Source organism: Schistocerca nitens, chromosome 2 (assembly GCF_023898315.1).
Source record: "Schistocerca nitens isolate TAMUIC-IGC-003100 chromosome 2, iqSchNite1.1, whole genome shotgun sequence".
In the NCBI taxonomy this organism is placed as follows: Eukaryota; Metazoa; Arthropoda; class Insecta; order Orthoptera; family Acrididae; genus Schistocerca; species Schistocerca nitens.
The window spans coordinates 108,130,953-108,158,852 of record NC_064615.1 but is presented as its reverse complement, the minus strand read 5'-3'; the positions used below and the strand labels follow the sequence as shown (position 1 = coordinate 108,158,852).

At 44.1% G+C, this 27,900-nt stretch overlaps 1 protein-coding gene across 1 annotated transcript in view; it reads right to left on the bottom strand.

Annotated features, from left to right (window-relative positions):
* Positions 1-27,900, bottom strand: part of LOC126234860 (complement factor D-like) — a 151,758-nt gene that overhangs the window by 86,995 nt on the left and 36,863 nt on the right. Inside the window, exons 3-4 of the mRNA XM_049943601.1 lie at positions 11,675-11,843; positions 3,842-3,961 (exon numbers count right to left, since the gene is read on the bottom strand). Coding sequence (XP_049799558.1) covers positions 3,842-3,961; positions 11,675-11,843 — 289 coding nt within the window. The remainder of the gene's footprint in view (positions 1-3,841; positions 3,962-11,674; positions 11,844-27,900) is intronic.

Sequence of the window (27,900 nt, the reverse complement as noted above, 5' to 3'; positions counted from 1 at the left end):
GTGAAGAATGGGCTGCCATTCTCCAAGAAACGTTCCAGCACCTGATTGAATGTATGCTTGCGAGAGTAGATGCTGCTAGCAAGGTTAAGCGTTGGCCAACACCATACTGAATTCGAGCATTACCGATGGAGATTGGTATGAACTTGTAAGTCATTTTGAGCCAGGTGTCCGCATACTTTTGATCACACAGTGTAGATGTTCATTCAGGTTTAAAGGTCTTCTCAGTCACGATGTGGTTTGTTACTAAAATTCCAAGAGCATACATCCTAGCAGTGCAACCAGATACGAAGGGCGCTCGGCAAGTAAGGCCATACATAATTTTTCTAAAAGCAGGTTGCTTTTATTTAAGATTCCAATACGCCCTATTATTCCTCACTCCTCTGGCTACAATATCTTTTTTTTTTCAATGTAACCTCCACTCAATGCGATGGCCTTACACCATCTTACTGGCATGCTCAGTTTGCCCACATGGTACCACTATACTGGTCGACGTCGGCGTCAAAGTGTTGCTGCAGCAATGCATCCCCATGATATACGTCTGCTTCCCGCCGAAAGCATTATTCCTTGGGTCAAACAGATGGAAGGCAGAAGGTGCAAGCCGGCCGAAGTGGCCGAGCGGTTCTAGGCGCATCAGTCTGGAACCGCGCGACCGCTACGGTCGCAGGTTCGAATCCTGCCTCGGGCATGGATGTGTGTGATGTCCTTCCGTTAGTTAGGTTTAAGTAATTCTAAGTTCTAGGGGACTGATGACCGAAGATGTTAAGTCCCATAGTGCTCAGAGCCATTTGAACCATGTGAACCAGAAGGTGCAAGATACGGGCTGTACGGTGGATGAGAAAGAAAAGTTCCATGAAATTTTGTGAGCTTCTCGCGAGTGTGCAGACTTAGTGTTAGTCCTTGCGTTGTCACGGAGAAGAATAAGTTCGTTTGCATTTTTGTGACCACAATAAAGGCGTTTCTTCAGTTTCCTGGAGGTGGCACAGCACACTGCGGAGATGATCATTGCACCGTGGAGGAGGACATCAAACCGAGTAACCCATTCAGAGCCACAGAAGACAGTCGCCATTACCTGTATGAGGGTGGGCCTTTGAACTTTTCCTTGGGAAGAGAGGTAGTTTGGCGCCACTCCATGGGTTGCTGTTGTTTTAGGTTCTAAGCGATGAACCGATGTTTCATTGACTCTGCTGATGTTCGACAAAAAATTGTTACCATCAGCCTGGGAACGCGCAAACAATTCCGCGCGGATGGTCCTTCATTTCTCGTTGTGGTCTTCTGCTGGTGGTGAGCAGCCCAGCGGGCTGCTACTTTGAGTACCCCAACTGGTGGGGAGTGAGTCAGCACTATAAACAGAGGTGTCCAGCTGTGCAGCTATGTGTTTGGATGTGATCCGTCGATCCGTCGATCAACATTGCAGGAAACACTGCCTTGTCAGCCGGCTGGCACGCAGAACAGGCTTGTGCGACTGTGTTGCGGTGATAACAGACGCATAGCCCAACGAGCCACCATGCTTTTTATTTTCCTCTAGCTATCCGTAGACACTTCGCAAACGATATGAACATCAGCGATGCTCTGGTTTTCGGCAAAAAGAAAATCAGAGACAGCCCTCTGATTGGAACGCACCTCTCTTACAGACGCCATTTTGAAGGTTACGTGTAGCACCGCCACCTACCGGAATTTAATGAAACTACAGGGGCAGAAGCAGGAATATTCCACGATGTCCCACAACAAATTCCGCGTTTTCTTTTTCAACCGGAACTGGTTGAGGAAAAAATGTGTTGCCTTAGTTACTGATCACCCCTCGAATTTCATCCATTAACATTACATCCATATTCGTTGGTTATCTGTAATGCGCCAATTACAAAAGTACTGTGAATAGTTTGAGTAAGATAGGTACTCGAAAAATTACGTGCAATGATTACAAAAGGTTCTCTTCTCCATCTACATCTACATCCATACTCCGCAAGCCACCTGACTGTGTGTGGCGGAGGGTACCTTGAGTACCCCTAACGGTTCTCCCTTCCAGTCCAGTCTGGTATTGTTCGTGGAAAGAAGGATTGTCGGTATGCCTCTGTGTGGGCTCTAATCTCACTGATTTTATCCTCATGGTCTCTTCGCGAGTTATACGTAGGAGGGAGCAATATACTGCTTGACTCCTCGGTCAAGGTATGTTCTCGAAACTTCAACAACAGCCCGTACCGTCTAAATCACTCCTAATGCGTACTCCCAGATAATTTATGGAATTACCTGCTTTCAGTTGTTGACTTGCTATATTGTAGGTAAATGATAAGGGATCTTTCTTTCTATGTGTTCGCAGCACATTACACTTGTCTACATTGAGATTCAATTGCCATTCCCTGCAGCATGCGTCAATTCGCTGCAGATCCTCCTGCATTCCAGTACAATTTTCCATTGTTACAACCTCTCGATATTACACAGCATCATCCGCAAAAAGCCACAGTGAACTTCCGATGTCATCCACAAGGTCATTTATGTATATTGTGAATAGCAACGGTCCTACGACACTCCCCTGCGGCACACCTGAAATCACTCTTACTTCGGAAGACTTCTCTCCATTGAGAATGACATGCTGCGTTCTGTTATCTAGGAACTCTTCAATCCAATCACACAATTAGTCTGATAGTCCATATGCTCTTACTTTGTTCATTAAATGACTGTGGGGAACTGTATCGAACGCCTTGTAGAAGTCAAGAAACACGGCATCTACCTGTGAACCCGTGTCTATGGCCCTCTGAGTCTCGTGGACGAATAGCGCCAGCTGTGTTTCACACGAACGTCTTTTTCGAAACCCATGCTGATTCCTGCAGAGTAGATTTCTAGTCTCCAGAAAAGTCATTACACTCGAACATACGTGTTCCAAAATTCTACAACTGATCGACGTTAGAGATATAGGTCTATAGTTCTGCACATCTGTTCGGCGTCCCTTCTTGAAAACGGGGATGACCTGTGCCCTTTTACAATCCTTTGGAACGCTACGCTCTGCTAGAGACCTAAGGTACACCGCTGCAAGAAGGGGGGCAAGTTCCTTCGCGTACTCTATGTAAAATCGAACTGGTATCACATCAGGTCCAGCGGCCTTTCCTCTTTTGAACGATTTTAATTGTTTCTCTATCCCTTTGTCACCTATTTCGATGTCGACCATTTTGTCATCTGTGCGACAATCTAGAGAAGGAACTACAGTGCAGTCTTCCTCTGTGAAGCAGCTTTGGAAAATGACATTTAGTATTTCGGCCTTTAGTCTGTCATCCTCTGTTTCAGTGCCATTTTGGTCACAGAGTGTCTGGACATTTTGTTTTGATCCACCTACCGCTTTGACATAAGACCAAAATTTCTTAGGATTTTCTGCCAAGTCAGTACATAGAACTTTACTTTCGAATTCATTGAACGCCTCTCGCATAGCCCTCCTCACATTACATTTCGCTTCGCGTAATTTTTGTTTGTCTGCAAGGCTTTGGCTATGTTTATGTTTGCTGTGAAGTTCCCTTTTCTTCCGCAGCAGTTTTCTAACTCGGTTGTTGTACCACGGCGGCTCTTTTCCATCTCTTACGATCTTGCTTGGCACATGTAACTCATATTGTACGATGGTTTTGAACTTTGTCCACTGATCCTCAACACTATCTGTACTAGAGACAAAACTTTTGTGTTGAGCAATCAACATGAAAAATGGCGTTGCGGGGATTCTGTCTGCAAATGTGTGTAGCCTTCGATTTGAAAATACATATTTCTGAGTGGAACATAAATCATTAGAAGCAGAAGTGGTAGGTTGTTATAGAAACATACAATTTATTGCGTAAAGAAGGCAGAGACTACAGGAGTAACACACTTCCGGTGGCGGCCCTGCCGAGGCCAGCACATGCTTCAACCAAGGCAGATTCGTGTCGATGCGCGAGTAGACGCACGGCTTCCATCCGGTGCAGTTCAGGCACGATGAGACCACGCCCACCTGTCAGGGCAAAGAGGCCACAGTCAGAGCTGGCTGGTACCAGCCACCTGCCCTCGTCACCGCAGCGTGTCGTTGACAGACTTGCGCATGTAACGTCCAAGAAAAAATTAACAATCACTTGTAAGGCTTGTATATCGCGTCAGCACCAACTCACGATTACTAAGTCAGAAAACTAGGTTCGACGGATGATATCACTCCATTGCAGGATGAAGATTCACTACGAGCAGACTGTGTGCTGATCTGAAACTTCTTGGCAAATAAAAATTGTGTGCCGGACTTGGAATCGAAGTCGGAATCTTTACCTTTCAGGGCAAACGTTCATCCATCTGACTACACCATGCATGACACACGATTGTCGCTGGAAGCCGTAACTCCACTCGTACCTCTCTCCCTATTTTCCAGCTTTAGAGCACCTGCCCACGAAAGGCAAAGGTTGCAGGTTACAGTCCCGTTCCAACAGGCAGTTTCAATTTGCCAAGGATTTTCAAGTCAGCACACTCTCCGTTTCAGGGTGAATGTTCATCCTCCAAACGTGCCTTACGTCGTTGCTAAGCCATTTCTCCTCAATATCGTCTGTTCGACGCGTACCAGTCAAACAAGGTATGCGGGAAAACTGTGGAAAGTAGGAGGGAGTTAATGGCAAATTAATGCTCACATGGCCAGCCGTGAGTTGTGCTGGAGAGCTAAATTGGTATAGCACCTGCGAGGAAAGGTAACGTTTTGGTTTCGAGTCCCGGCCCAACACAGAGTCTGAATCTACCAGGAATTTTTATATGGTTTCATATTATTTTCCTATAACTAGTAACAACGTCAATACATTAATTATAATTTCAATTAGCTATATGAATATACAGTTATATGAATAAACAGCTAATTTAAAATATGTAAGAACTATATTTAAACAGTGACAGATGCGCACAATAACACTTTTGGGGTAAATTCCGGGTTCTCGTGACTTCCCGTGCATCGCCTTCTGACTATTTTCAGGCGTAAACTACACGCCAGTAGAAGGCGGGAGGGCTCTGTGTGCCCTATCGATTCTGTAGCTCCATGTCACATAAAAACGGTAATGTGATGAAACTATACATAACGTAAACATCTCGTAGACGAAAACAGTGTTCAATAAGTTGCTGGGAAAAAGAAAGGTGAAGTTCGCAACAGCGCTAGAAAAACCAGAAGAAATTTTGAACCTCCATCAGCTATTGCAAACTAGAATGGCAATAACCATGAGATATTCCGAAATATGAAAAGTAGGTACAGGAAATTTGGAGGAAACTTCATTGCTCCAGGTCAAAAATAGCAGTTTACCCCTAAAGAAGAGTTTTAGAGATGTGTGTTTCTTCCATTATAACTTGTAGTTTTTGCCGATGTTGCCATTTTTCTTAGTCTGAAGACTAGTGCCTCGTAAGTCTGCACGGAAACTCCACTTCATAACTGCATAATTAATGCAACGTCCGTTCATGCGAGCCTGTATCCTTATTATCAATATTAGGCCTCTCGCTGCTACTCTTTTCTTCCAAAGTCTTGAATTTTTATGTGATGATACGGAACCAGTTTCTTTTATAGAATTTCTCTTACCATTTTAAACTCCTTCTTATATCCTATTTATGCCATCCATCGTCTGTTTTCTGTTTCACATATGAACAATCCAGTCTACTACTTTTAGTGACCCATTGCCTAATATATTTCTCTCAGCATTACCTTGCCCTTGCTTTACTTTTGTTGATAGCCATCTTACAACATATTTTCAAAACCAATCCATTCCTACAGTTGTTATCAGATGAGAACCAAAAATCGTAAAGTACTTTATAAAATGCCTTTTAACGATCAGACCTATATATCAACTACCGGTTTCGGTCATAGACCACGATCACTGGGTGTCTATCAACATCGAAACTGGAAACATTTGAGAAAATACATTGTGGTCGAAAATGATATAACTCAACAAAAACTTGGGTGCAAAATCAAATATGTATACTTACAAGGTAAAACAGTTCAGTTAAAAGCAAATCTCATTTTCCTTTAAGTTGATACAGCATCAAGTTTGTCAAGATGAAAGAATCCAAACAACGATCGTAATCCGTCCTTGAAATACTAACGAAGGTATCTCACAATGCTAGAACTGAAATATACAGTTTACCACAGGAGAAAGAAACGAACGTAAAACTGGGAAAGTTCCACATTTTCTGGGTAACATCAATGACAGTGCATTTGTAAGACATAGCCAACACAACAAGCAAATTTATATCATTAACAAAGCAAAGGACAGAATATCTTTACCAAACATCCTTGACAGACGGAAGACGTGCACACTAGGGATAGTGAAAGTTACGGTGCACAAAATAAAAGAGAAGTCCACACAACACAACAAATACATAAATCATACTTATCGTGCAATAATATTCCAGTAATATAAACAACAGTCCCATAATTAAAGTGAAACATCGTACTCGTATATCAGGCGGTACCTAAACTACTACAACCAACTTTATGCAGTAGTACTTAAGTGGATCATACAGGGTACAGATGCAGAAATACATAGTTTTTTTGTACAACGAATGGTCATTTTACAAAACGTTCGTCTGATCTATAAATGTCACAATGTAGATTTGCCTTTCTTCAACCTATCTTTTAAGATAAGTCATAGAGTCTGTATTGCCACAAATTTTTCCAGAAGCCAATGTTATCTTCCATCAGTCCAGCTTCTATCAATCATTCCATTCTTCTATAGATAATTTTTGCTACTAATGTCCATCCACGACTTACTCGAGAAATACATAAATGACGTGATCTGTCGCAAGTGTACTGTTTCACTTGGACATTATACATCTCCATAGAGATTGAAAGCAGGTAAGTAGCCCGACAAACTGCGAGAGATTGTAGAGGGTATCAGACTTTTCAGTCTTTATCTGATGTCCTGAATACTGTTAGGTTCATTGGGAGATTTTAGGTCTGATGTCCGTCATCTAACGTCGACGGTGTGTGTGTGTGTGTGTGTGTGTGTGTGTGTGTGTGATGAAACAAAAAATCACGTTTTCAAACTTGGCTACTAGCAACACAAAAATGTCTCTGACAAAATTTTGGCCTCTTCATATTTTCGGTAGAAAATGGACATTTGAATGTTGTGGCTACTTAGGATCCCGTCAATAGAAGTGGGACCAGTGGTACAATTCTTGAAAAGCCCGCACCACATGTTGACAGATGAAGTGTGTTTACCCAGTTCTGTCGCTTAGCGTGGGTTTTCAAGTGTCCCATACTGCATACAACGAATGTTCTACAAACGATGCTTCACCCGTTAACAAAATCTTGCGTATAAGAACAACAGAACATTTTAATTTTCGTAAACACCTTCTGAGAACTATAACCGAATTAAAAAGTCTTTATCATGAAGCAGTTGCCGAGATGTAGAAAGTATTGCCTTTACTGGAATGCGGCATATTTGCAGAACAGTCGTTTGGATCATTCCACTCCACATTCAACCTGCCTCGTCGTGCCACGTGGAGTGTTCCCATCAGTATTCAAATTTTCATGTAGGCTGAGAGTGGACACACCCCAAATTAATGTCAACTAACAGTTCTCTGGATACTTCTGATAAGACAGTGTATATGATCAAGTCCAACACAAGTTATGTTACTGAAGTCCTATTTGAAGTTTCTTCCCTGTGCCACGGTACAAATTATAACGTTCAGTTTAAACGAAAACATAACCAAAATTCTGTACCTATAAACGTTAAAAACTATGAGGACCTCGATATGTGAGAAAATGTGCCGCATCCATCAGTAATAACCCAGCAATAGCCGCATCCGGATTATTTCGTCGTTCTGGATACATTTTGTGTGGCCCGTCCAAGCTGCATCACCCCTATATATACAGGGTGAGTCACCTGCCACTACCGATGTAGTTTTATGCAACACTCAATGTCCAGACTATCTTCAAAAGTCATGCAAGAGATTTTCTCATTCTTTCACTCACTATGTGCAGAGTTCTAGCTCCACAGAAAAAGTGAACGGGAACTTTTTGTAGGAAATTTAATGTGGTTAAATTTTTGCTGGGATACGTTTTAGCTGGAGGCCACAGATTTCGAGTTATTCAAGAAAAACGTAAAAAGTTATCTGTAAACGCACCTCTATACAAACGCTTTACCTACCGCACTTGGTTCCTTCCAGCTGCCTCTATACTCTGTCTTTCCAAGTGGAGTTCTGTGTACAGATGAATGAAAGTTCACTAGGGACTGTGTTCTGAATTGATGGAATAGCCATGTCTGGGCAGACAAAAACCTTCGTGTCATGCATGTTCAAAGATTTCAGCACCAGTCTGGTATTGATGTATCGGCAGGTATTCTTTACGGTCACGTGAAGCGGCCATACCTTCTTCCCCTCAAGCTAACTGGTCCTGCGTGCTTGAGCTTCCTACAAAATGTCGTGGACTCGTTCTTGGAAGCTGTGCCACTGAATGTGAGTCAGAAAATGTGGTTTCCATGATAGTGCATCACCTTACTTTTCACGTGCGGTTCGGAAACATCGCAACGGACGCTATGGTGAAAGACTGATCAACTGCGTGACCGCCGAGATCGCTGGATTTAACTCCTATGGTCTACTTGTTGTGGGACCGTATGCAGGTAATTTACGAGACTCCTGTAGAGGCAGAAGGACGATCTGGTGCCACGATTTCTGGCCGCTGTACTAGAAACTGAAGAGTCAACAGATGGAACTGAGAGACTGCTTCATAAGTACAATGTCTGTAACAACGTTCATGTCCCCACATCGAGCTGCAGATGCAGTGCATAAGTACTCTTTTCTACATAGAGTACGCTGGTTTTTCCTTTATCTTGGAAAAATGTAAACACGTAATGTTTAAGTGTTAATACAAAAAGGTGAGCTTCAATGATAAATGGATGTTTCGTTATGTTTCCTTTCGAATTGTTACCTAGTAACTGCACTGCGTCACTCCTAATTCAATTCATCAAGGAGAAGTGGATGACTTAAGCATCTGAAATGAAACCGTCGTAAAACAGAAGAGGTACTTTTCCGGACATGGGTTCCTATTCAAAATATTATCCACTCACTCCCCTCTACAAATTACAGAAATTTGTAATTGGAATTTTCAAATACCTTGTATACCCCACCAGGCGTGGTAACAAGACTGAACACGAACAGTAATGCACTCAAATGCCCGTCTTACCTCGTCTTAGGCATTTTTTTTTCCTTTATTGAATTTCAATTCCCCCCGAATGGGGCGGGCTGGCAGCAGCTTAGTATGCCGCTCTTCAGCCTACAGACTTCGTTAGAAAGATGAAGAGAATAAACAATAAAAACAGGCGATAAAATCGGAGACTTAAGGAGTAACATGGCGAAAAGAAATCGTGGAACTTAAAACAAAGAACAGAGGGATGATGACGCTAAGAAAATACATACAAAGCAGACAGGTAAAACAATAGACAGACAATTAAAAAAACACGGCGACGGTCTGGTTTCCGTTCGCAAAAGACATAAAATTCACACCCAGCGACAGCATGGTTTCTGCTCGCAACACGAGAAAGACGAACAACACTGGACAGTCACTGGAACACTGCACTAAAAAGTTGTCAAAGGTGACAGACCACAGCCGAGAGCAGGTGGGGGGAAACTGGACAGATGAGGGGAAAATAAAAAAGGGGGGGGAGCCGGGAAAGGAGCTGATGGAGGAGGAGGACCCATAAGAGGGATGGGGGGCGCTGGGCAGACGCGACAGGGAGTGGGGTAGGCAGAGGAGGGGAATACAAAAGGACTCGGGAGGGGGGGGACAAGGGAGGTAGGGATAGGTGTAGTGGGGTGAAAACAGGACGGAAGGGGGGGAAGAGGGAGCCCAGGGAAAGGACAGAGGAAAGGAGGGGGAGTGAGGATCAGAGTTGATAGGAGGGATAAATGAAGGGAGAGAGGGCATCATCCGGGAGGGGGAGTTGACGGAAGCCACTTTGGGAAAGGAGATGTAGGGTGTAGAGATGGAGGGAAGGGGGGACACAACGGTGAAGACGTGGCAGGGGGCGGGGATGGGAAAGGAGAGGAGCAACCAGGGGGTGAGGGGGTTCAAGACGGCGGGAGGTGTAGAGGATGCGGATATGTTCGAGGAATAGGAGCAGACGGGGGAAAGGAATGAGAGCATAGAGGATCCGCGTGGGGGACGGGAGGCGTATACGGAAGGCGAGGCGGAGTGCATGACGCTCTCTTAGGCATTTCCACGTACAAGAATTTGTGTGCCCACCGCTGATGGGTACGTCTACGGAGATACACCGACATAAGGCCATGTTGAGGCATAGCGCCGTATAACGATCCTGCCTTGGAGGCGGTTAAGTGGGAGATGTGTCTCAGAGCTGGATAGTGACAGATGGTGACGCGAGACTGGACGCGCACGCAGTTTATGTATCAGCTGATAGAGGACAATATTAGATAAGGGGACTGCGATTTTAGTTTCGATTGTGCCCACTAGAGTGCACTAAAGTAATAGAATGTTTTTCATAAACTGTTATAGTATTTTCATAAAGTGTTATTATTCCTTTTTGTGTGTGTAAAATGTTATAAATGTGTTTTAGCAGTATGAATGATGCGTGAGTGTGGTTTAAAGTTAATATGAAGATAATTGTTTAACGATTTATGTAGTAGGATGTAGTGTGAGAACATTTCGAAGAAGTATGGATATGGACAAAGGGAATTTTTGTAGAATAGTTTTGTAAAGTAAGTTTATGGTAAAGGGAAAGTTAATTCAGGTATAAATAACAATAGTAAATAACTTTATGCATCAGAAAAACTGCAGCATATTAGATAATTACGTCGGTAAAAAGTGCAGTCATTAGATTTACTATTTTGCTATTGGTTATTGATGAAAAACGCGGACTGACGCGGGAGAATGTTGTATAGCTATTGGCTGTTGAGTAAACTGACCAATGGTAAAGCAATATTCTTCTCGCGCTTTTCTCGGCTGGTAGAGAAGACTTAGAGTATTCTAGAGAGGAGTCGAAGCCTAGCCATGAAAGAGATCGGACGATGGAAATAATAAGTTGCCGGATCTAGCAGCGTTTCATACATCAAAAGTGTTGGAAAGTGACGGCATAATTATGCCGATGCGTGTGTAGAAATTTCGGAATTTTTAACTGAATTTTATGACGGGATAAGACATATATTCCGCGTGGCGTATTGAGCAGGTCGGTGGCTAAAAACTGACTGCATTTGGTACCGACAGACTTAATATTTGGCTACCATTATCAATCAAAAACAATCAGTATTGTTGTAGCTATTACGTTTTCGGGAAATGAAACACCATAAAACTGCTAACGTGAGTGAAAGGGATTGTCAGTGACTGTGTTAAGACTAGCACGGGCTTGGCAGTAATACTTGTTAATGTAAGTTTCAGAATATATTAATTGAGGACAAAATTTCCAACCTTTCATTTCATATGAAAACTTTCTCCCGAAACGTAGATTAGTGACTTTAATTGCAGCCTGGTTCACGTCGAAGTACAGTAGGTTTCACCCGGCTTCCCTACTGATGATCTGCTGAGACAATGTTCACAGATAGGTGCAGGTCCGTCGTAAAGGGACGGAAAGAACCGCGCCGCCGCAATGTCTTCTAGGTGCTTCACTTTCTGTATATGCATACCCACTAGCGAGCGAAACCATTATATTTCCGTAACAGCTTCCCGATCTCGAACGTGCGTTACAGTGTTTCACTAATGGCTCACCTGAAAGCCGCGGCACATGAGAGGCGAACCAGAGTCGCCCAAGCAGCCGACCACATTCTCCGCGTACGTGCAGAGATACGCAGTAGCGTCCAGATCTCTCTCCGTCTTATAAGAGCAATCTTCGATGTCCAACAGAGACACTCTCATCTCAAACAGCAGCTTCGGCCCCCTGCGAACATTCGCAAGCCTAGTCCAGTCGTCCGCTGGCCAAAATGTTAAGAATCTACCGCCAATCTACATTTACGTCGTGTTGCAACATACAGTGCCGGAAAAAAGCTGTAAAATCAAAATTTAAAAAAAGAAGTGAACTAATAAAACTTCTGGAATACATTTGTTTAGGTAACACATTTAAGTGATTAACATTGCAAGATCACAAGTTAACGTAAGCCCCAGATAAGCTGTTAAAACTAAACTCCGTCCGAACAGACCAGGCTCAACGGTACCGACCGGTCGCCGTGTCATCTTCAGCCCACAGCATCACTGGATGCGGATATGGAGGAGCATGTGATCAGCAAACAGGTCTTCTGGCAGTATGTCAGTTTACAAGACCGGAGCCGCTACTTCTCAATCAAGAAGGTCCTCAGTTTGCCTCACAAGCGCTTGCCAACAGCGCTCGGCAGACCGGATGGTCACCCATCCAAGTGCTAGTCCAGCGCGACAGCGCCTAACTTCGGTGATCTGACGGGAATGGAAGCATAGGATATCGAATCACCAGACTGACGTATGAATTTGCAGTTGTGTAGTGCTGAATAACCACGAGAGTACTCCATCTGTCATACGAAATCACACCCCAGACAATTATCCAGTTGGAAAACGCCTCCTGGAATGCTGTTCACGAATGGCAGCTTAGGATATCGAATCACCAGACTGACGTATGAATTTGCAGTTGTGTAGCGCTGAATAACCACGAGAGTACTCCATCTGTCATACGAAATCACACCCCAGACAATTATCCAGTTGGAAAACTCCTCCTGGAATGCTGTTCACGAATGGCAGCATAGGATATCGAATCACCAGACTGACGTATGAATTTGCAGTTGTGTAGCGCTGAATAATCACGAGAGTACTCCATCTGTCATACGAAATCACACCCCAGACAATTATCCAGTTGGAAAACGCCTCCTGGAATGCTGTTCACGAATGGCAGCTTAGGATATCGAATCACCAGACTGACGTATGAATTTGCAGTTGTGTAGCGCTGAATAACCACGAGAGTACTCCATCTGTCATACGAAATCACACCCCAGACAATTATCCAGTTGGAAAACTCCTCCTGGAATGCTGTTCACGAATGGCAGCATAGGATATCGAATCACCAGACTGACGTATGAATTTGCAGTTGTGTAGCGCTGAATAATCACGAGAGTACTCCATCTGTCATACGAAATCACACCCCAGACAATTATCCAGTTGGAAAACTCCTCCTGGAATGCTGTTCACGAATGGCACCTTAGGATATCGAATCACCAGACTGACGTATGAATTTGCAGTTGTGTAGCGCTAAATAACCACGAGAGTACTTCATCTGTTATACGAACTCACACCCCAGACCATAGCTCCATGTGTAGATGTAGTGTGGCTAGCATGCAGGTAGGTTGGTTGCAGGCCCTCAACGGGCTCCCTTGTACCCACCATACGGCCATACCTTTCTTGAGAAAACGCAATAGATTTCCGCTGTGCCTTCCAATGAGCTCTTGCTTCACATCTCTGAAGTCTCATATGGCGGTGGTTTGGGATCAGTGCAATGTAAACTACACAGCGTCTGGTTTGGAGCTGTCCGTGAACTAACCGATTTGTAACAGTTCGTTGTCTCACTATGGTGCCACTGCTGCTCAGATAGCCACTGCAGATGAAGTGCGATGTTCCACAGCCATACGCTGACCACAACGCTCTTCGCTCTCTGTAACACCAAGTGGCTGTTCAGAGCCCGGTCTTCTTGTGATAGTAGATTCCCATGACCACCACTGCCAGAAATCATGTACAGTGGCTAGATTCCCGCCTAGTGTTTTTGCAGTATCGCAGAAGGAGCGGTCAGTTTCTCGTACCCAATTACGCGACCTCGTTCAAGCTCAGAGAGTTGTTGATAATGGCATCTTTATCGCCTTAAAGGCATTTTTGAGTAAATCAACTCAACACGTGCAATCCAAAGCGTAACTAACACTCACGACCGTTACAGCGTGTATTTAAAGCAAACCTGATTTGCATCCACATAGTCTCGCTACTACCGCTACTCTTTTGTGACTGGCGCGAAATTTGAATCAAGCATCTTTCAGCGGTAGAAACGCGCCTACCAAATTTAGTTTATATTCACAAAACTTCTTCTTGGTGTTGCGATCCCTTTCGTGTCAGTGTATAACTACAAGGAGTTTGCTTTTAGTAGGCTGTCGCATGACATGCAGGATCACCTGAATGTCTGTGCAGGGCATAACACTACCACTGCTCTTTATTTACGTTCTGAAACTACATTGGTGACCAATTATGGTATATAGCAACAGTGCAGTGTTATCCTCTGAAAGGAATTTTGTTGTGTTGACTGTGATGTACCTAACGTAGGTGGTTTATCGGAAGTGAATGTCAGAATTACGTGAATATTTAAACAGTAACAACACTATATTACCCGTCCACACTGTCCAAAGAATGAAGAAAAACGCTCGCCAGCCTAATTAGGCATGAGAATGATTAACATCTCTTTTCAAAGATTAAGATATACGCCACTGTAATGGAAAGACTCAGCCTATACTTTTCTGTTACGAAAATGCAATGAACCCAGATACAAGCACCAACAAACGTTATAGTGGTAAAGTGAGTACCAACAGTCTTAGTAAATAACAAAACTATTCTCACCAACACAACAAACACTGATGCACTTTTCTATATTAATACTTTGTCAAGCTGAGTAACTTCATTAATACAATTACTGCAAGTCGATACTGAATTGGGAATTGGGTATGAACTGTTTCAAATTGACAAAAACCTTTCTACATAGCATGAATTTAAATATAGTTCACTTGCAAGCATATTCTCACTGTTCTTTAAAGAAAAGAGGTAACTCTTCTAATGGATAATGACATTCCTAGCCACTTTAACTTCAGTGAGTATAAAACGGTGAGTGGGTACACACAAACTGATATTACACTTATTATAACACAATGAGCACACAACTCAACATAAATATCAAGTGTAGTTAGAACTTTTTATAATAAAGTAACTTTGTGCATTTCGGAATCTTTCAATGGGGAGGGCCATTAATCTTGACCACTGTAGTAAAGCAAACTAAACACACTTTCATAAACAATTTAAAGAATGCCAAGTTAAGAAAACTGTTTCATAGTTCTTTACCTTTTTGAACCAGAAGTGAGAAATTTTGAAAGACCAAAAACGAAAATTATTAAGAAGTTCAGATACTGGGAGGCTCTCACAAAAGCTACACTTACTTCCTCCCTCGACTTCACCAAAATCCACAATAATTTTAGACAAGTTATTTCACTCAATTTTGAACAAATTTAATTAGGTAATAGTGTTTCCTTTTGAATATCGTTTTTCAAAATTGTGACATTCGGAAGTTACAGTTCAAGCGGAGAGGAACCTGAAAGGTGTTGTGATAAGGAAAAAAATGAAGGTAGGTACATAAATTAAGTTATAAGTTACCTTATATTTTGGCACACTAAAACATCCAATGTGCTGATCCTTCACTTTACATATCTGTAATTCCTCCATTGCGTTACAGTCATTGCGCAGTATGGTGGCGAGTGCATTTTGGTAGGTGGATTTGCAGGTAGAAATGCTGGACTCTTGTCATTTCTTAGTAGCGACGATCCACAGATTAATAAGTATCATTTCCGGAATAGAGCCAGCTATTTATACGTCCATCCGAGGCCTTGGCACATTGGAAAACGGTACAAAAAGCCACTCTTGGCGCCAGCACAATACACGACTTTTACATAAGCTGTTGACAGTTTGGTAGCTCGTCCCCGACTAACTCTTGGTTCCACCTTTCTATCCATGCCAACCACATTTTGCGCGCGCTGCACGATGCCGTTCAAAATGGTTCAAATGGCTCTGAGCACTATGGGACTTAACATCTGTGGTCATCAGTCCCCTAGAACTTAGAACTACTTAAAGCTAACTAACCTAAGGACATCACACACATCCATGCCCGAGGCAGGATTCGAACCTGCGACTGTAGCAATTGCGCAGCTCCGGACTGAGCGCCTAGAACCGCGAGACCACCGCGGCCGGCACACGATTCCGTTCCCGAGGGGAACCACAACACCTTTTATACATATAAAGAACTAACAACCCTAAGTGAGGATCAGCAATTACATAACAGCAACCAAACATATTAAATAAAACGGAACATTTGCACATATTGACATTTCTACAAAATAGTATTCACCCAAATTCCAGTTGTATATAAGTTTTGTGTCCCTCAAAGTGAGGCAAAGTGTTTAGCTAATAAAAACAATACATTGCATATGTTTTTACCAGGACATCAAACTTTTTACAAATAAAATAGTAAACACTCTTATGGTATCGATACAGTCAAATAATATTTACAACAGTTTAACTACAGAATGTTAAATAAAACTAAAAGGCAAAATAAATCAGTAGAGCTTTACGGCTATGGTGTTACAAGGGGAGGGGGATGGGGGGGTGCGGTGGGGACAAACATGGCGTCGAGGAGTGGAAGCATTCCTTCAACTAGAGAGGCATACACCCAGGGGTCACTGATTCCGCCGCTGTTCCGCACGGTCGAAGACGCAACAAATCCACTGAAAAGACTGCCTGCACTCCGTTTGTCAGTTTTCTACTCGAGTTTTGCTCTATGTTAAGGGATCCTTTTCAGACAGCATTGATGGAGTGGTCTAAAAAATTCCATGAAGGACAGCTCGTTTTCTACTATTGAAAAATAGGAGGGAAGGGGGGGGGGGGAATTCCACCGTCTACAAACTCTAGGGATCGATCGAAGAGAGGATTCGGAACAAAAAAGGTTTAATGAACTTATGGCCGGAAATGCATGGTTTCGGTGCTAGATTCAGTCATATATTGTTAATGAGACTGCACCCCAATAGGTGTTGCGCCATGCAGCCACAGATAAAGAATGTTCAGAAAATTGATTCCATGTGCCTCAACGGATACGTGTAGGCGCTGTAGAATGGTCGGTCTTACACTCCGGCCGCTGTGGCCGAGCGGTTCTAGGCACTTCAGACCGGAACCACGCTGCTGCTACGGTCGCAGGTTCGAATCCTTCTTCGGGCATGCGTGTGTGTGTGACATCCTTAGGTTGGTTAGGTTTAAGTAGTTCTAAGTCTAGGGGACTGATGACCTCAGATGTTAATTCCCATAGTGCTTAGAGCCATTTGAACCATTTGAACCGTCTTACACGTTCACATAGGCCAGGCATCATCAGATCCGTGTCAAAGGAAGCATGAATCTGCTGCTACAGTGTCTCCGCATCTGGAATGGGCTCTGCATACACGACAGTTTAGAGATGGTCCCATAACCACGATTCGTACGGGTCGAGATCCCGTAAATGAGCAGGCCGTGCAACTGGACCCTCTCGTCCGATCCATTGACGTTAGTGGCGGAGTGGGCTGGAGCAGCATCATGTAGCAGCCACACAACCCTTCGAATCATCAATGGCACCTCTTCCAGCAAGGAAGGCAAAGTCATCCGCAAGAAACACTGATAGTTCCGGCCTTTTAGGCGACGTAGAAGGAAGAATCGTCCCAAAATACGGTCGCCAATTATACTGGGCCACACATTGCGGCACCACCGATGCTGGTGACTCGCTGTCACCATATGGTAGGGGTTCTGAGTACTACCCCACATATGAATGTTATGAAAGTTGAAGATATCATTCCGCGTAAAGGTGGCCTCATCTGTGAATAGGATGGGTGATACAAATCCCGGAATCGTGGCTGCCTGATGAAGGAAGCAGTGACAAAAGTGCTCCCTGATATGGAAAGTCTGTCGCTAGTAAGCCGTGCACACGCTCTAAGTGATAAGGGTAGTAACAATTGTCATGGAGAATGTTCCACACGGACCAACTGCCTAGTTGGTGTAAGACAAGTTCCTGCACGGACAGCACGAAGACTTCTGGAGGAACACCGGCTTTGAGAGTGGCCAACATCGTTGTAGCTTCCGTTCAGGCGGCAGCAGTGAGGAGGGCACCAACAGTGTTGTGCCCTTAGGGACCAACGCACAAAGAAATTATTTTCCAGACAAAAAAATGGTTCAAATGCCTCTGAGTACTATGGGACTTAACATCGGAGGTCATCAGTCCCCTAGAACTTAGAACTACTTAAACCTAAGGACATCACACACATCCATGCCCGAGGCAGGATTCGAACCTGCTACCGTAGCGGTAGCGCGGTTCCAGTCTGAAGCACCTAGAACCGCTCGGCCACTCCGACCGGCTTTTACAGACAAATTCCAATTCTGCATACAAAGTCATGATGGGTGTACTCTTGTATGAAGGCTCCGAGGGGAACAAGCGCTGTCGGATAGAATCTGTCATGGCCATATTGGTGCAGCACCTCGCATTACGCAGTGGGGTGCCTTTCGGTGCACAATACGACAACCTGTGGTTGGCCACGAAGGTAAGCCGCACAGTTGCCATTATATCTTTTGCAGTTTAGGGACAATAGCTGTACCCCTTCTTCAAGGCCTCCGTGACGTCTTTTAACAAGGCAGCTCAAAGCAGCCGAATGTTCTTCAAAACTCGCAGCATTTAAAATTTCTAAATCTGGGGTTGCTGAGAAACTGACGCGTCCTCATACGCATGCCACTACGATGGATCAACTCAGGAATTTTGCTGAAGCAGCGTGGACCGATGTACCTGTCAGCACAACACAAGCTAAGTTCGATACGGTTCCCAGCTGTTTTATAGCCAGTATTGCCGTCAGAGATGCCAGATCCGAGTACAAATTTAGCATGTTGTACACACAAAAATCATGTTCTTATTTAATGATGGTTTCATCCTAAACATATGCTGTTTTCGCACAGTAACTAAAATTTTCTTGTTTACTGTCCGACCTGGAGTTTCCACTTCAACGGTCACCGTTATATTTGAATTTGTTGAACAGAACAAAGCATTCTTGGAATGTTCTCATATCCGACTCTATTGCAGCTATGACGGGGCTGCTAATTTAGGATTCGAACTGTATGTGTTTGTGTGCACCCATTCAGAGCTGCTACTGAATTTCTCATTTAATGTTGTGTAAGCGAGAAAAATGTTTTAAAAATCCACATTTGGTGAAGGTTTTGAGCCAAACTTGGTTGTAAGTGTCTTACAGATGTTCCCCTTGAAGGATTCAGGAAACAGCGATCGTGTGAGACCCAACTCGCTTTATTTGTTCATGAAACCCAGAAAATATTAGATACAGGCTCCCAGGTAGATGCCATTTTCTTTGACTTCCGGAAGGCGTTCGATACAGTTCCGCACTGTCGCCTGATAAACAAAGTAACAGGCTACGGAATATCAGACCAGCTGTGTGGCTGGATTGAAGAGTTTTTAGCAAACAGAACACAGCATGTTGTTCTCAATGGAGAGACGTCTACAGACGTTAAAGTAACTTCTGGCGTGCCACAGGGGAGTGTTATGGGACCATTGCTTTTCACAATATATATAAATGACCTAGTAGATAGTGTCGGAAGTTCCATGCGGCTTTTCGCGGATGATGCTGTAGTCTACAGAGAAGTTGTAGCATTACAAATTGCAGCGAAATGCAGGAAGATCTACAGCGGATAGGCACTTGGTGCAGGGAGTGGCAACTGACCCTTAACATAGACAAATGTAATATATTGCGAATACATAGAAAGAAGGATCCTTTATTGTAGGACTATAATAGCAGAACAAACACTGGTAGCAGTTACTTCTGTAAAATATCTGGGAGTATGCGGACGGAACGATTTGAAGTGGAATAAACATATAAGGCGGGTGCCAGGTTTAGATTCATTGGGAGAGTCCTTAGAAAATGTAGTCCATCAACAAAGGAAGTGGCTTAAAAAACAGTTGTTAAACCTATACTTGAGTGTTGCTCATCAGTGTGGAATCCGTACCAGGTCGGTTTGACAGAAGAGATAGAGAAGATCCAAAGAAGAGCGGCGCGTTTCGTCACGGGGTTGTTTGGTAGGCGTGATAGCGTTGCGGAGATGTTTAGCAGACTCAATTGGCGGACCCTGCAAGAGAGGCCCTCTGCATCGCGGTGTAGCTTGCTCGCCAGGTTTCGAAAGGGTGCGTTTCTGGATGAGGTATCGACTATATTGCTTCCTCCTACTTATACCTCCCGAGGAAATCACGAATGTAAAATTAGAGCGATTCGAGCGCGCAAGGAGGCTTTCCGACAGTCGTTCTTCCCGCGAACCATACGCGACTGGAACAGGAAAGGGAGGTAATGACAGTGGCACGTAAAGTGCCCTCCGCCACACACCGTTGGGTGGCTTGCGGAGTGTAAATGTAGATGAATGTAGATGTAGATGAAGTCTCAGAACTGCAAAACCCATGGGACCACCGAGAAGATGCACGTAATGGTGTTGGATGGAAGACATTTAAATTGCAAAAAGGAGAGATGCCGTAGAAAAATCAGAAGGTAACGTTGTTGTTCACATGCAGACAGTAGTATGAGAATACGTTGTGTAAAATGAGAGTAGGATTTGCTGAAAGCTGGGCACATAAATTTCCTTGCACCATGACTGAGGAAAATTTCACTGCACCATCTCAGACCGGGAGACTCACGTGCTTAGAAAAGTCGCGAGGCGGAAGGTTCCTGTCATATTTTAGTAAATGACTAATTCGAAAATTAACTTGAGCAATTCAGTAGATAACTGATGTACGATGGTAACGCCTTAGAAATTCCGGTGACAGTCGGACAAAAATCTTTTGGATTCACTGATCTGAAGCGAATTCCAATAACCTGTCAATCAGTAGTCAGACGGCTTGAGATCTTGCTACCTGGGAGGCCAATCGTGATGGAAGTGGCTGCTCAGAAGGTGGTCCTTATGAGCAATGTGCACAAATACCATAACAATATGGAGTGGGGCGCCTTCCTGCATAAAAGTCCTACCTTGTTGCAGATGTTTATCAGACAGGCTAGATATGATGCGATTGTAACATACCGGCGTACCTCTGGTAGCCCGATAACCAGTAGTCATTCGGATCGAGGTCTGGGGACCTGGAAGAACACACATGACAGAAGTGGCGGCTCTGCACGCGATCCTCATAGCACGATGTTCGCAAGAGATCGTGGCAATACGGGGTGGAGCGCCATCCTACGTAAACGTCGTACTTTCCAGGAGGTGTCCATCAGCTAGGCTGGGGACGATACTATTGTGCAACATATCGGCGTTCCTCACACTCATCAAAAATGGTTCAAATAGCTGTAAGCGCTATGGAACTCAACACCTGAGGTCACCAGTCCCCTAGACTTACAACTACTTAAACTTAACTAACCTAAGGACATCACACACATCCATGCCCGCGGCAGGATTCGAACCTGCGACCGTAGCAGTCGCGCGGTTCCGGACTGAAGCGCCTAGAACTGCTCGGCTACTGAGGCTGGCCTCACGCTCATCACGCTGACAGTTTGAAAAGCAGCACTCCGCATTTCCTCGAAGAAAAAAGGTCCAGTCACAGTTGATGTGGGACATTCGAACCGAACCATGACTTTCTCATCATGCAGTGGAGTTTTCACGACACTTCTTGGATTTCCGGTAACCAGAATTCTGCAGCTGTGTGTGTTGCCTTCGGAGTGTGAAATGGGCTTCGTCGGTCCAGAACACGTTATGGAACCAACGATCATCTTCCCCTATCTTTTGATGTACCCACACCGCAAATGCCCGCTATGTCACAAAATCGGAGGCTAGTAGTTCATGACGACGCTGGATCTTGTACGGATGGCATTGGAGGGTACACTTTAGTTTTCGCCAGACAGTAGTGTGTAGAATACCGGTGCGATGTCCGACTACACGAGCGTTGGTATTGCCATGCGGACCAAACAGCTAGTTCATCGGTCCCATTGGGTTAGGGAAGGACGGCGAAGAAAATCGGTCGTACCCTTTCAATGGAAACACCCCTTGCCTGAAGCGATTTAGGAAAATCACGGAAAACCAAAATCAAAAGGGTCGGACGCAGGTTTCAACCGTCGTCCTTACGAATGCAAGTACAGTGTTGCTAAACACTACGCCACCTCGTCCGGCAACATGGTTTGTGGAACCAATCGTAATTCGATAATATCTGTCTTTAATGATATTTTGAAGAATCCTGAAGCGAACCATATTGCAAAACACTGATTTTTTACCGACCTTTCCTGATGAATGTGATCCGTGATTAGACATTTGTAATCATATGGGTATATTACGACAGTCAGTTTGCACCTGTTTTGTATGCACACTACTACTTTACATCTCCAAAATAAATGTACATAGTGATGGCATTTCGCAATGCACATTTATTAAAAATCAGCTTCGGCGTCTTTTTTAAAGTGATATGTCACTCCCTAACGGCGATGATGTGTTTCGTCAACAAGTTACTCCGTTTATAAGATTCCCCTTAGCCTGGCATCTGCATTTCCTAGTTATTTCTTACTCACTCATTATCCTCTAGGTCGGTCCAGACACCTATCCCTAGGTATTTTACCCTCGCAACTGATTTGTCACCAACAAGGTAATGACCTATGGAGGGTCTCTTCAAGTATTTCTATGTAGTAGGTATATTTACCTGCCTTCAGCTCCATTTATGAAACAGACCTAGTTGCATACTGTGTGATTATGGACTAATTACATAACATAGCATAAAACTTGCTTGTTAGTACGAAACACGCATAGAACCACCAACACAGATTTGTAAATCAAGAGAGAAACTGTAGTATATCCGCTTTATACAACTCTAGTGGTCATAATCGATAAAGTGACGCGTTTTGTCAGTAGCAGTGTTTGAGAACCATACATTTAGTCTGTCTGCCAGGCATGTGCCCTTTCTGCATTAGGTAGGTGATTTCTAGATATTTTACGGTAATTACAGTTTCTAACATCTGCGTAGTAAAACAGTACTGGATTTTCTCCCCTACGAATGGCACATCCAATGTCAACTCCAAGTCTCTCTGAAGTTCACTGAAGCCTAACAGTACTGCTGTTCTTCTTATAGACAGCTGCAACCGACATTTGTGTGTATTACAATAAAACCATTATGTCCTTTCCTCACAAAAATGAAGTAAAAGAAGTCCACACCCACATTATGATCTAGGTATATAGCATATCCTCCGTTCAGTTCCCTCTCCTGTTTATGCAAGCAGTTCAGTTCTTTATTCTCCTGTGATAAGTTCTATAAGTAAAAAATAAAAAAGTAGTGCCAATCCATCCTAACTTGCGCACCCTGGAATGACAGATTTCAACTTGATAGCTCTCCCCTCATCACTCATGACAAATGATACAAACACGAATGTTTCACCAATAACAGTCTGTGAGGGACAAAACGCTCTCCTTTTAACCCTGTGGGAAGCCATTCCCTTTGACGAACGGTGGTGTTTGACACTCGCTTTATGTTTTTGCAGTAAGATTATAATTCCTTAATGGTGACCAGAGTTACCGAAGAAAATGTCAAGATCATGATGTACTCATATTAAGAACTGACCTAGCTCGACTTATCTGTCTCAGAACAGAATGTCAGTAAGTGGTATCTCAATTAAAAAAAAAAAAAAAAAAAGAGCTGGCACATCCCTGGGGTGTATATACACTCATGGAAATGGAAAAAAGAACACATTGACACCGGTGTGTCAGACCCACCATACTTGCTCCGGACACTGCGAGAGGGCTGTACAAGCAATGATCACACGCACGGCACAGCGGACACACCAGGAACCGCGGTGTTGGCCGTCGAATGGCGCTAGCTGCGCAGCATTTGTGCACCGCCGCCGTCAGTGTCAGCCAGTTTGCCGTGGCATACGGAGCTCCATCGCAGTCCTTAACACTGGTAGCATGCCGCGACAGCGTGGACGTGAACCGTATGTGCAGTTGACGGACTTTGAGCGAGGGCGTATAGTGGGCATGCGGGAGGCCGGGTGGACGTACCGCCGAATTGCTCAACACGTGGGGCGTGAGGTCTCCACAGTACATCGATGTTGTCGCCAGTGGTCGGCGGAAGATGCACGTGCCCGTTGACCTGGGACCGGACCGCAGTGACGCACGGATGCACGCCAAGACCGTAGGATCCTACGCAGTGCCGTAGGGGACCGCACCGCCACTTCCCAGCAAATTTGGGACACTGTTGCTCCTGGGGTATCGGCGAGGACCATTCGCAACCGTCTCCATGAAGCTGGGCTACGGTCCCGCACACCGTTAGGTCGTCTTCCGCTCACGCCCCAACATCGTGCAGCCCGCCTCCAGTGGTGTCGCGACAGGCGTGAATGGAGGGACGAATGGAGACGTGTCGTCTTCAGCGATGAGAGTCGCTTCTGCCTTGGTGCCAATGATGGCCGTATGCGTGTTTGGCGCCGTGCAGGTGAGCGCCACAATCAGGACTGCATACGACCGAGGCACACAGGGCCAATACCCGGCATCATGGTGTGGGGAGCGATCTCCTACACTGGCCGTACACCACTGGTGATCGTCGAGCGGACACTGAATAGTGCACGGTACATCCAAACCGTCATCGAACCTATCGTTCTACCATTCCTAGACCGGCAAGGGAACGTGCTGTTCCAACAGGACAATGCACGTCCGCATGTATCCCGTGCCACCCAACGTGCTCTAGAAGGTGTAAGTCAACTACCCTGGCCAGCAAGATCTCCGGATCTGTCCCCCATTCAGCATGTTTGGGACTGGATGAAGCGTCGTCTCACGCGGTCTGCACGTCCGGCACGAACGCTGGTTCAACTGAGGCGCCAGGTGGAAATGGCATGGCAAGCCGTTCCACAGGACTACATCCAGCATCTCTATGATCGTCTCCATGGGAGAATAGCAGCCTGCATTGCTGCGAAAGGTGGATATACACTGTACTAGTGCCGACATTGTGCATGCTCTGTTGCCTGTGTCTATGTGCCTGTGGTTCTGTCAGTGTGATCATGTGATGTATCTGACCCCAGGAATGTGTCAATAAAGTTTCCCCTTCCTGGGACAATGAATTCACGGTGTTCTTATTTCAATTTCCAGGAGTGTAGAAGCATACATACTTTTGCTAACTGTAGTATAGGATCTCTAACGCAGAGTAAACTATACCGAGCATCCAAAAGACATACTTATCTTCTAAGCATCTTCTGTAAACAGTTGGATCAAAAATGAACATTCGACCCCGTGCGGGTGGGGGGAGGGGGGGGGGCAACTTTGAAATCTTCAATGAGAACATCAATTTTTAATTGGAAGATTAAGATTCTACGTCAAACTCTGCATACGCTTTGTCTGAAACATTTTCTTCGTTTTGGCAGGGATGAAACTGTAATCGGAGGAACAGAAATGGGTACACAACCATAATGTACGACATGTTACTTAATGGCTCCTGAATATACAATAGCATGTGGAACCCCACCTTCATGCTGCAAGGGTAGGACAGGTCAGTAATCCGTAATTTCTAATAGAAAACCCCATCCGCATGGTTGTATTCCTCCGACATATCGAGCAGGGGATTACTCGACGCGCCCCTGTAGCCACGTAAGAAACTACGACGTATCGTTACAGGCAGTACACTGCGATCGGAGCTCATGTCTGGTGCAGACGTAAAACAGATAATGGCTCTAAACGTTACAATACTTGCGCAGTGTTTATTGCCTGCATACCTACCTATCATTTGGAGAACAGACGTGGACGACGAATGTTGCACCTCCTGAAGAAAAATTTAAATGATCCTGATTTACGGGGAATGCAAAAGAAATGTTTCCTTGAATGCCGATGGTTTTCCAGAGAAAGCTCGCGCCCGTTCGTTCTTTTATAAGGTTTTGAAAGGCTTTATGTCTGTTTACAGCATACTGTCCGGCAAAAGGAAACGAAGCCAGAAGCTAATGAAATAGCTGTACTAACAGCAGTGCACCACAATTGACGGATAAGTGCCAGACCGTTACACCGTAATTGCGGTATGTCCGTAGGTGGTATGGTAACTATACTGCGCCGGCCGTTGTGGCCGAGCGGTTCTAGGCGCTTCAGTCTGGAACCACGCGACCGCTACGGTCGCAGGTTCGAATCTGCCTCGGGCATGGATGTTTGTGACGTCCTTGGGTTAGTTAGGTTTAAGTAGTTCTAAGTTCCAGGGGACTGATGACCTCAGATGTTAAGTCCCATAGAGCTCAGAACCATTTGAACCATTTGAACTATACTGCATCGTCAGAGGTATCGTCTATACCACGTGTCACTGCATCAATAACTTCATGGCACCGATTTCCATAACGGGCTAGTGTTTCGTGAAAGGGCATTTCAACAAATGCAAACGAACCCCCACGTTCTTTGTCGAGGTACAAGTATTATTTTCGAATGAGTCTACATTCACAAACCGGGACTAATACGCATTACTGAAGTGCAGACAATCCCTGCAGATTTTGGCAAGTTGACCATCAATGTCATTGGTCGGCTAATGTATGACGTGGCATCACGGGGAAAAACTTAGTGTTTCATATTTTATCGACATCACGTTGAATGGACGCAAATATCGAACGTTTTTGAAACAGGAATTACCGGTACTATTACAGGATGTTTCCCTGGGTGTTCGACGATGTTGTGGTTTCAGCATGACGGTTACCCAGCGCATTACGCAACTGAAGCACGGGAGGTATTACACCATAATTACACTAGTCGGTGGATCGGCAGAGGTGGCCCTATTAACTAGTCTGCTAGGTCGTCAGATTTAACGTCCGCAGATTTCTTTCTGTGGGGGTATTTAAAAGGTAAAGCGTACCACCAAGTGCCAACAGGCAGTGAAGACGTGGTCCACCGCAACTGAAACGCCTTTGCTGACATTCCCGCTGATATGCTTCTTTCCTGCGTACGGTCATTTGAAAAGCCGACTACTAAGTGTACTGAAGTTGGCAATACTTCGCTTGAACACTTATTCTAACTGGAAAAGTAGAGCAGCGTTCGCCTCGAGTCATGGCCACAGTGGGGCGTCGAGTTGCTCACTGTTCAACATGTCGAAGGACAACAACGTTGCGGTTAGGGTTTCCAATTAGAACGTATGAAATACTGGCCTGTCCTACACTCGCAGCACTCGGGTGTGGCTCTACGTGTCATTGGATTTTCAAAATCCATTAAGTAACATGTCGTAACTTATGATTGTGTGCCGATTCTATTCCTCCAGTTACAGCGCCATCTGTGGCGAAGCTCAGAAAACACAGACACATGTGTGTGTGTGTGTGTGTGTGTGTGTGTGTGTGTGTGTGTATGCCTATGTGAGAGAGATGAAACTAAATTTAAAAAAAAACCTGTAAAAACTGATACTTGTACAAGTTGCAGTATGAATTCAAGTCCTTATTCATTTTAACGTTAAGTTTCCAAGGGAATACAAACAGAAATAGAGAACTTCGCAGAGCTTTTCGTCATGTTCTTTCATCAGGAAAGCAGAGCTTTTTGTCATGCTCTTTAATCAGAAAAACATGTTCCAGGGTATTTTTTATGACATGCCTACCTAGTACCAAATCTCTGTTCAAATCTCTTATGTCCTAAGTATCGTGTAAAGTAGTGTGTGCTCCTGTGCTACAGTAGTAGTACTGTGCTTTGTTTCCAGAACGCTTAGAATAAGACGTTAGAAATCTGCTAAACAGGCGGCATGCATTACGTTTAAATTGTATGGATACTGACAACCACTACTCTAGAAGTGTTACACTTATATATGAGTTACTTTGTTCTTGAAATTCATAGTAAGAACTGATTTAAATTGGATTGACACATGGGCTCTATTTCTTAAGTCGAGTGGAATAACATTGCTTATTGGCACCAGTCCTTATCTGGTATATTTATTTTGGTCTATATCTTAGCGAACGACGTTCTGGATTGAGGAAAAGTATGTTTCTAATACTTTGTATAACTCCTCAATAGTAAATGTTTACACTGAGCACAACTTGCATAATTTTATTGCTCACACTTTTTGACAAATAACTTAATTTTAATATAAATTAAATAGTTTAATTTAATTTAATCTTTAATTAACTTTCCATGTGAATATTTTCATAAAAAAATTAACTAAAATATTGTAAAATTAGTTTAATTAATTTACATTAAAACAAAGTTAATGTAATTAATTCATCAAA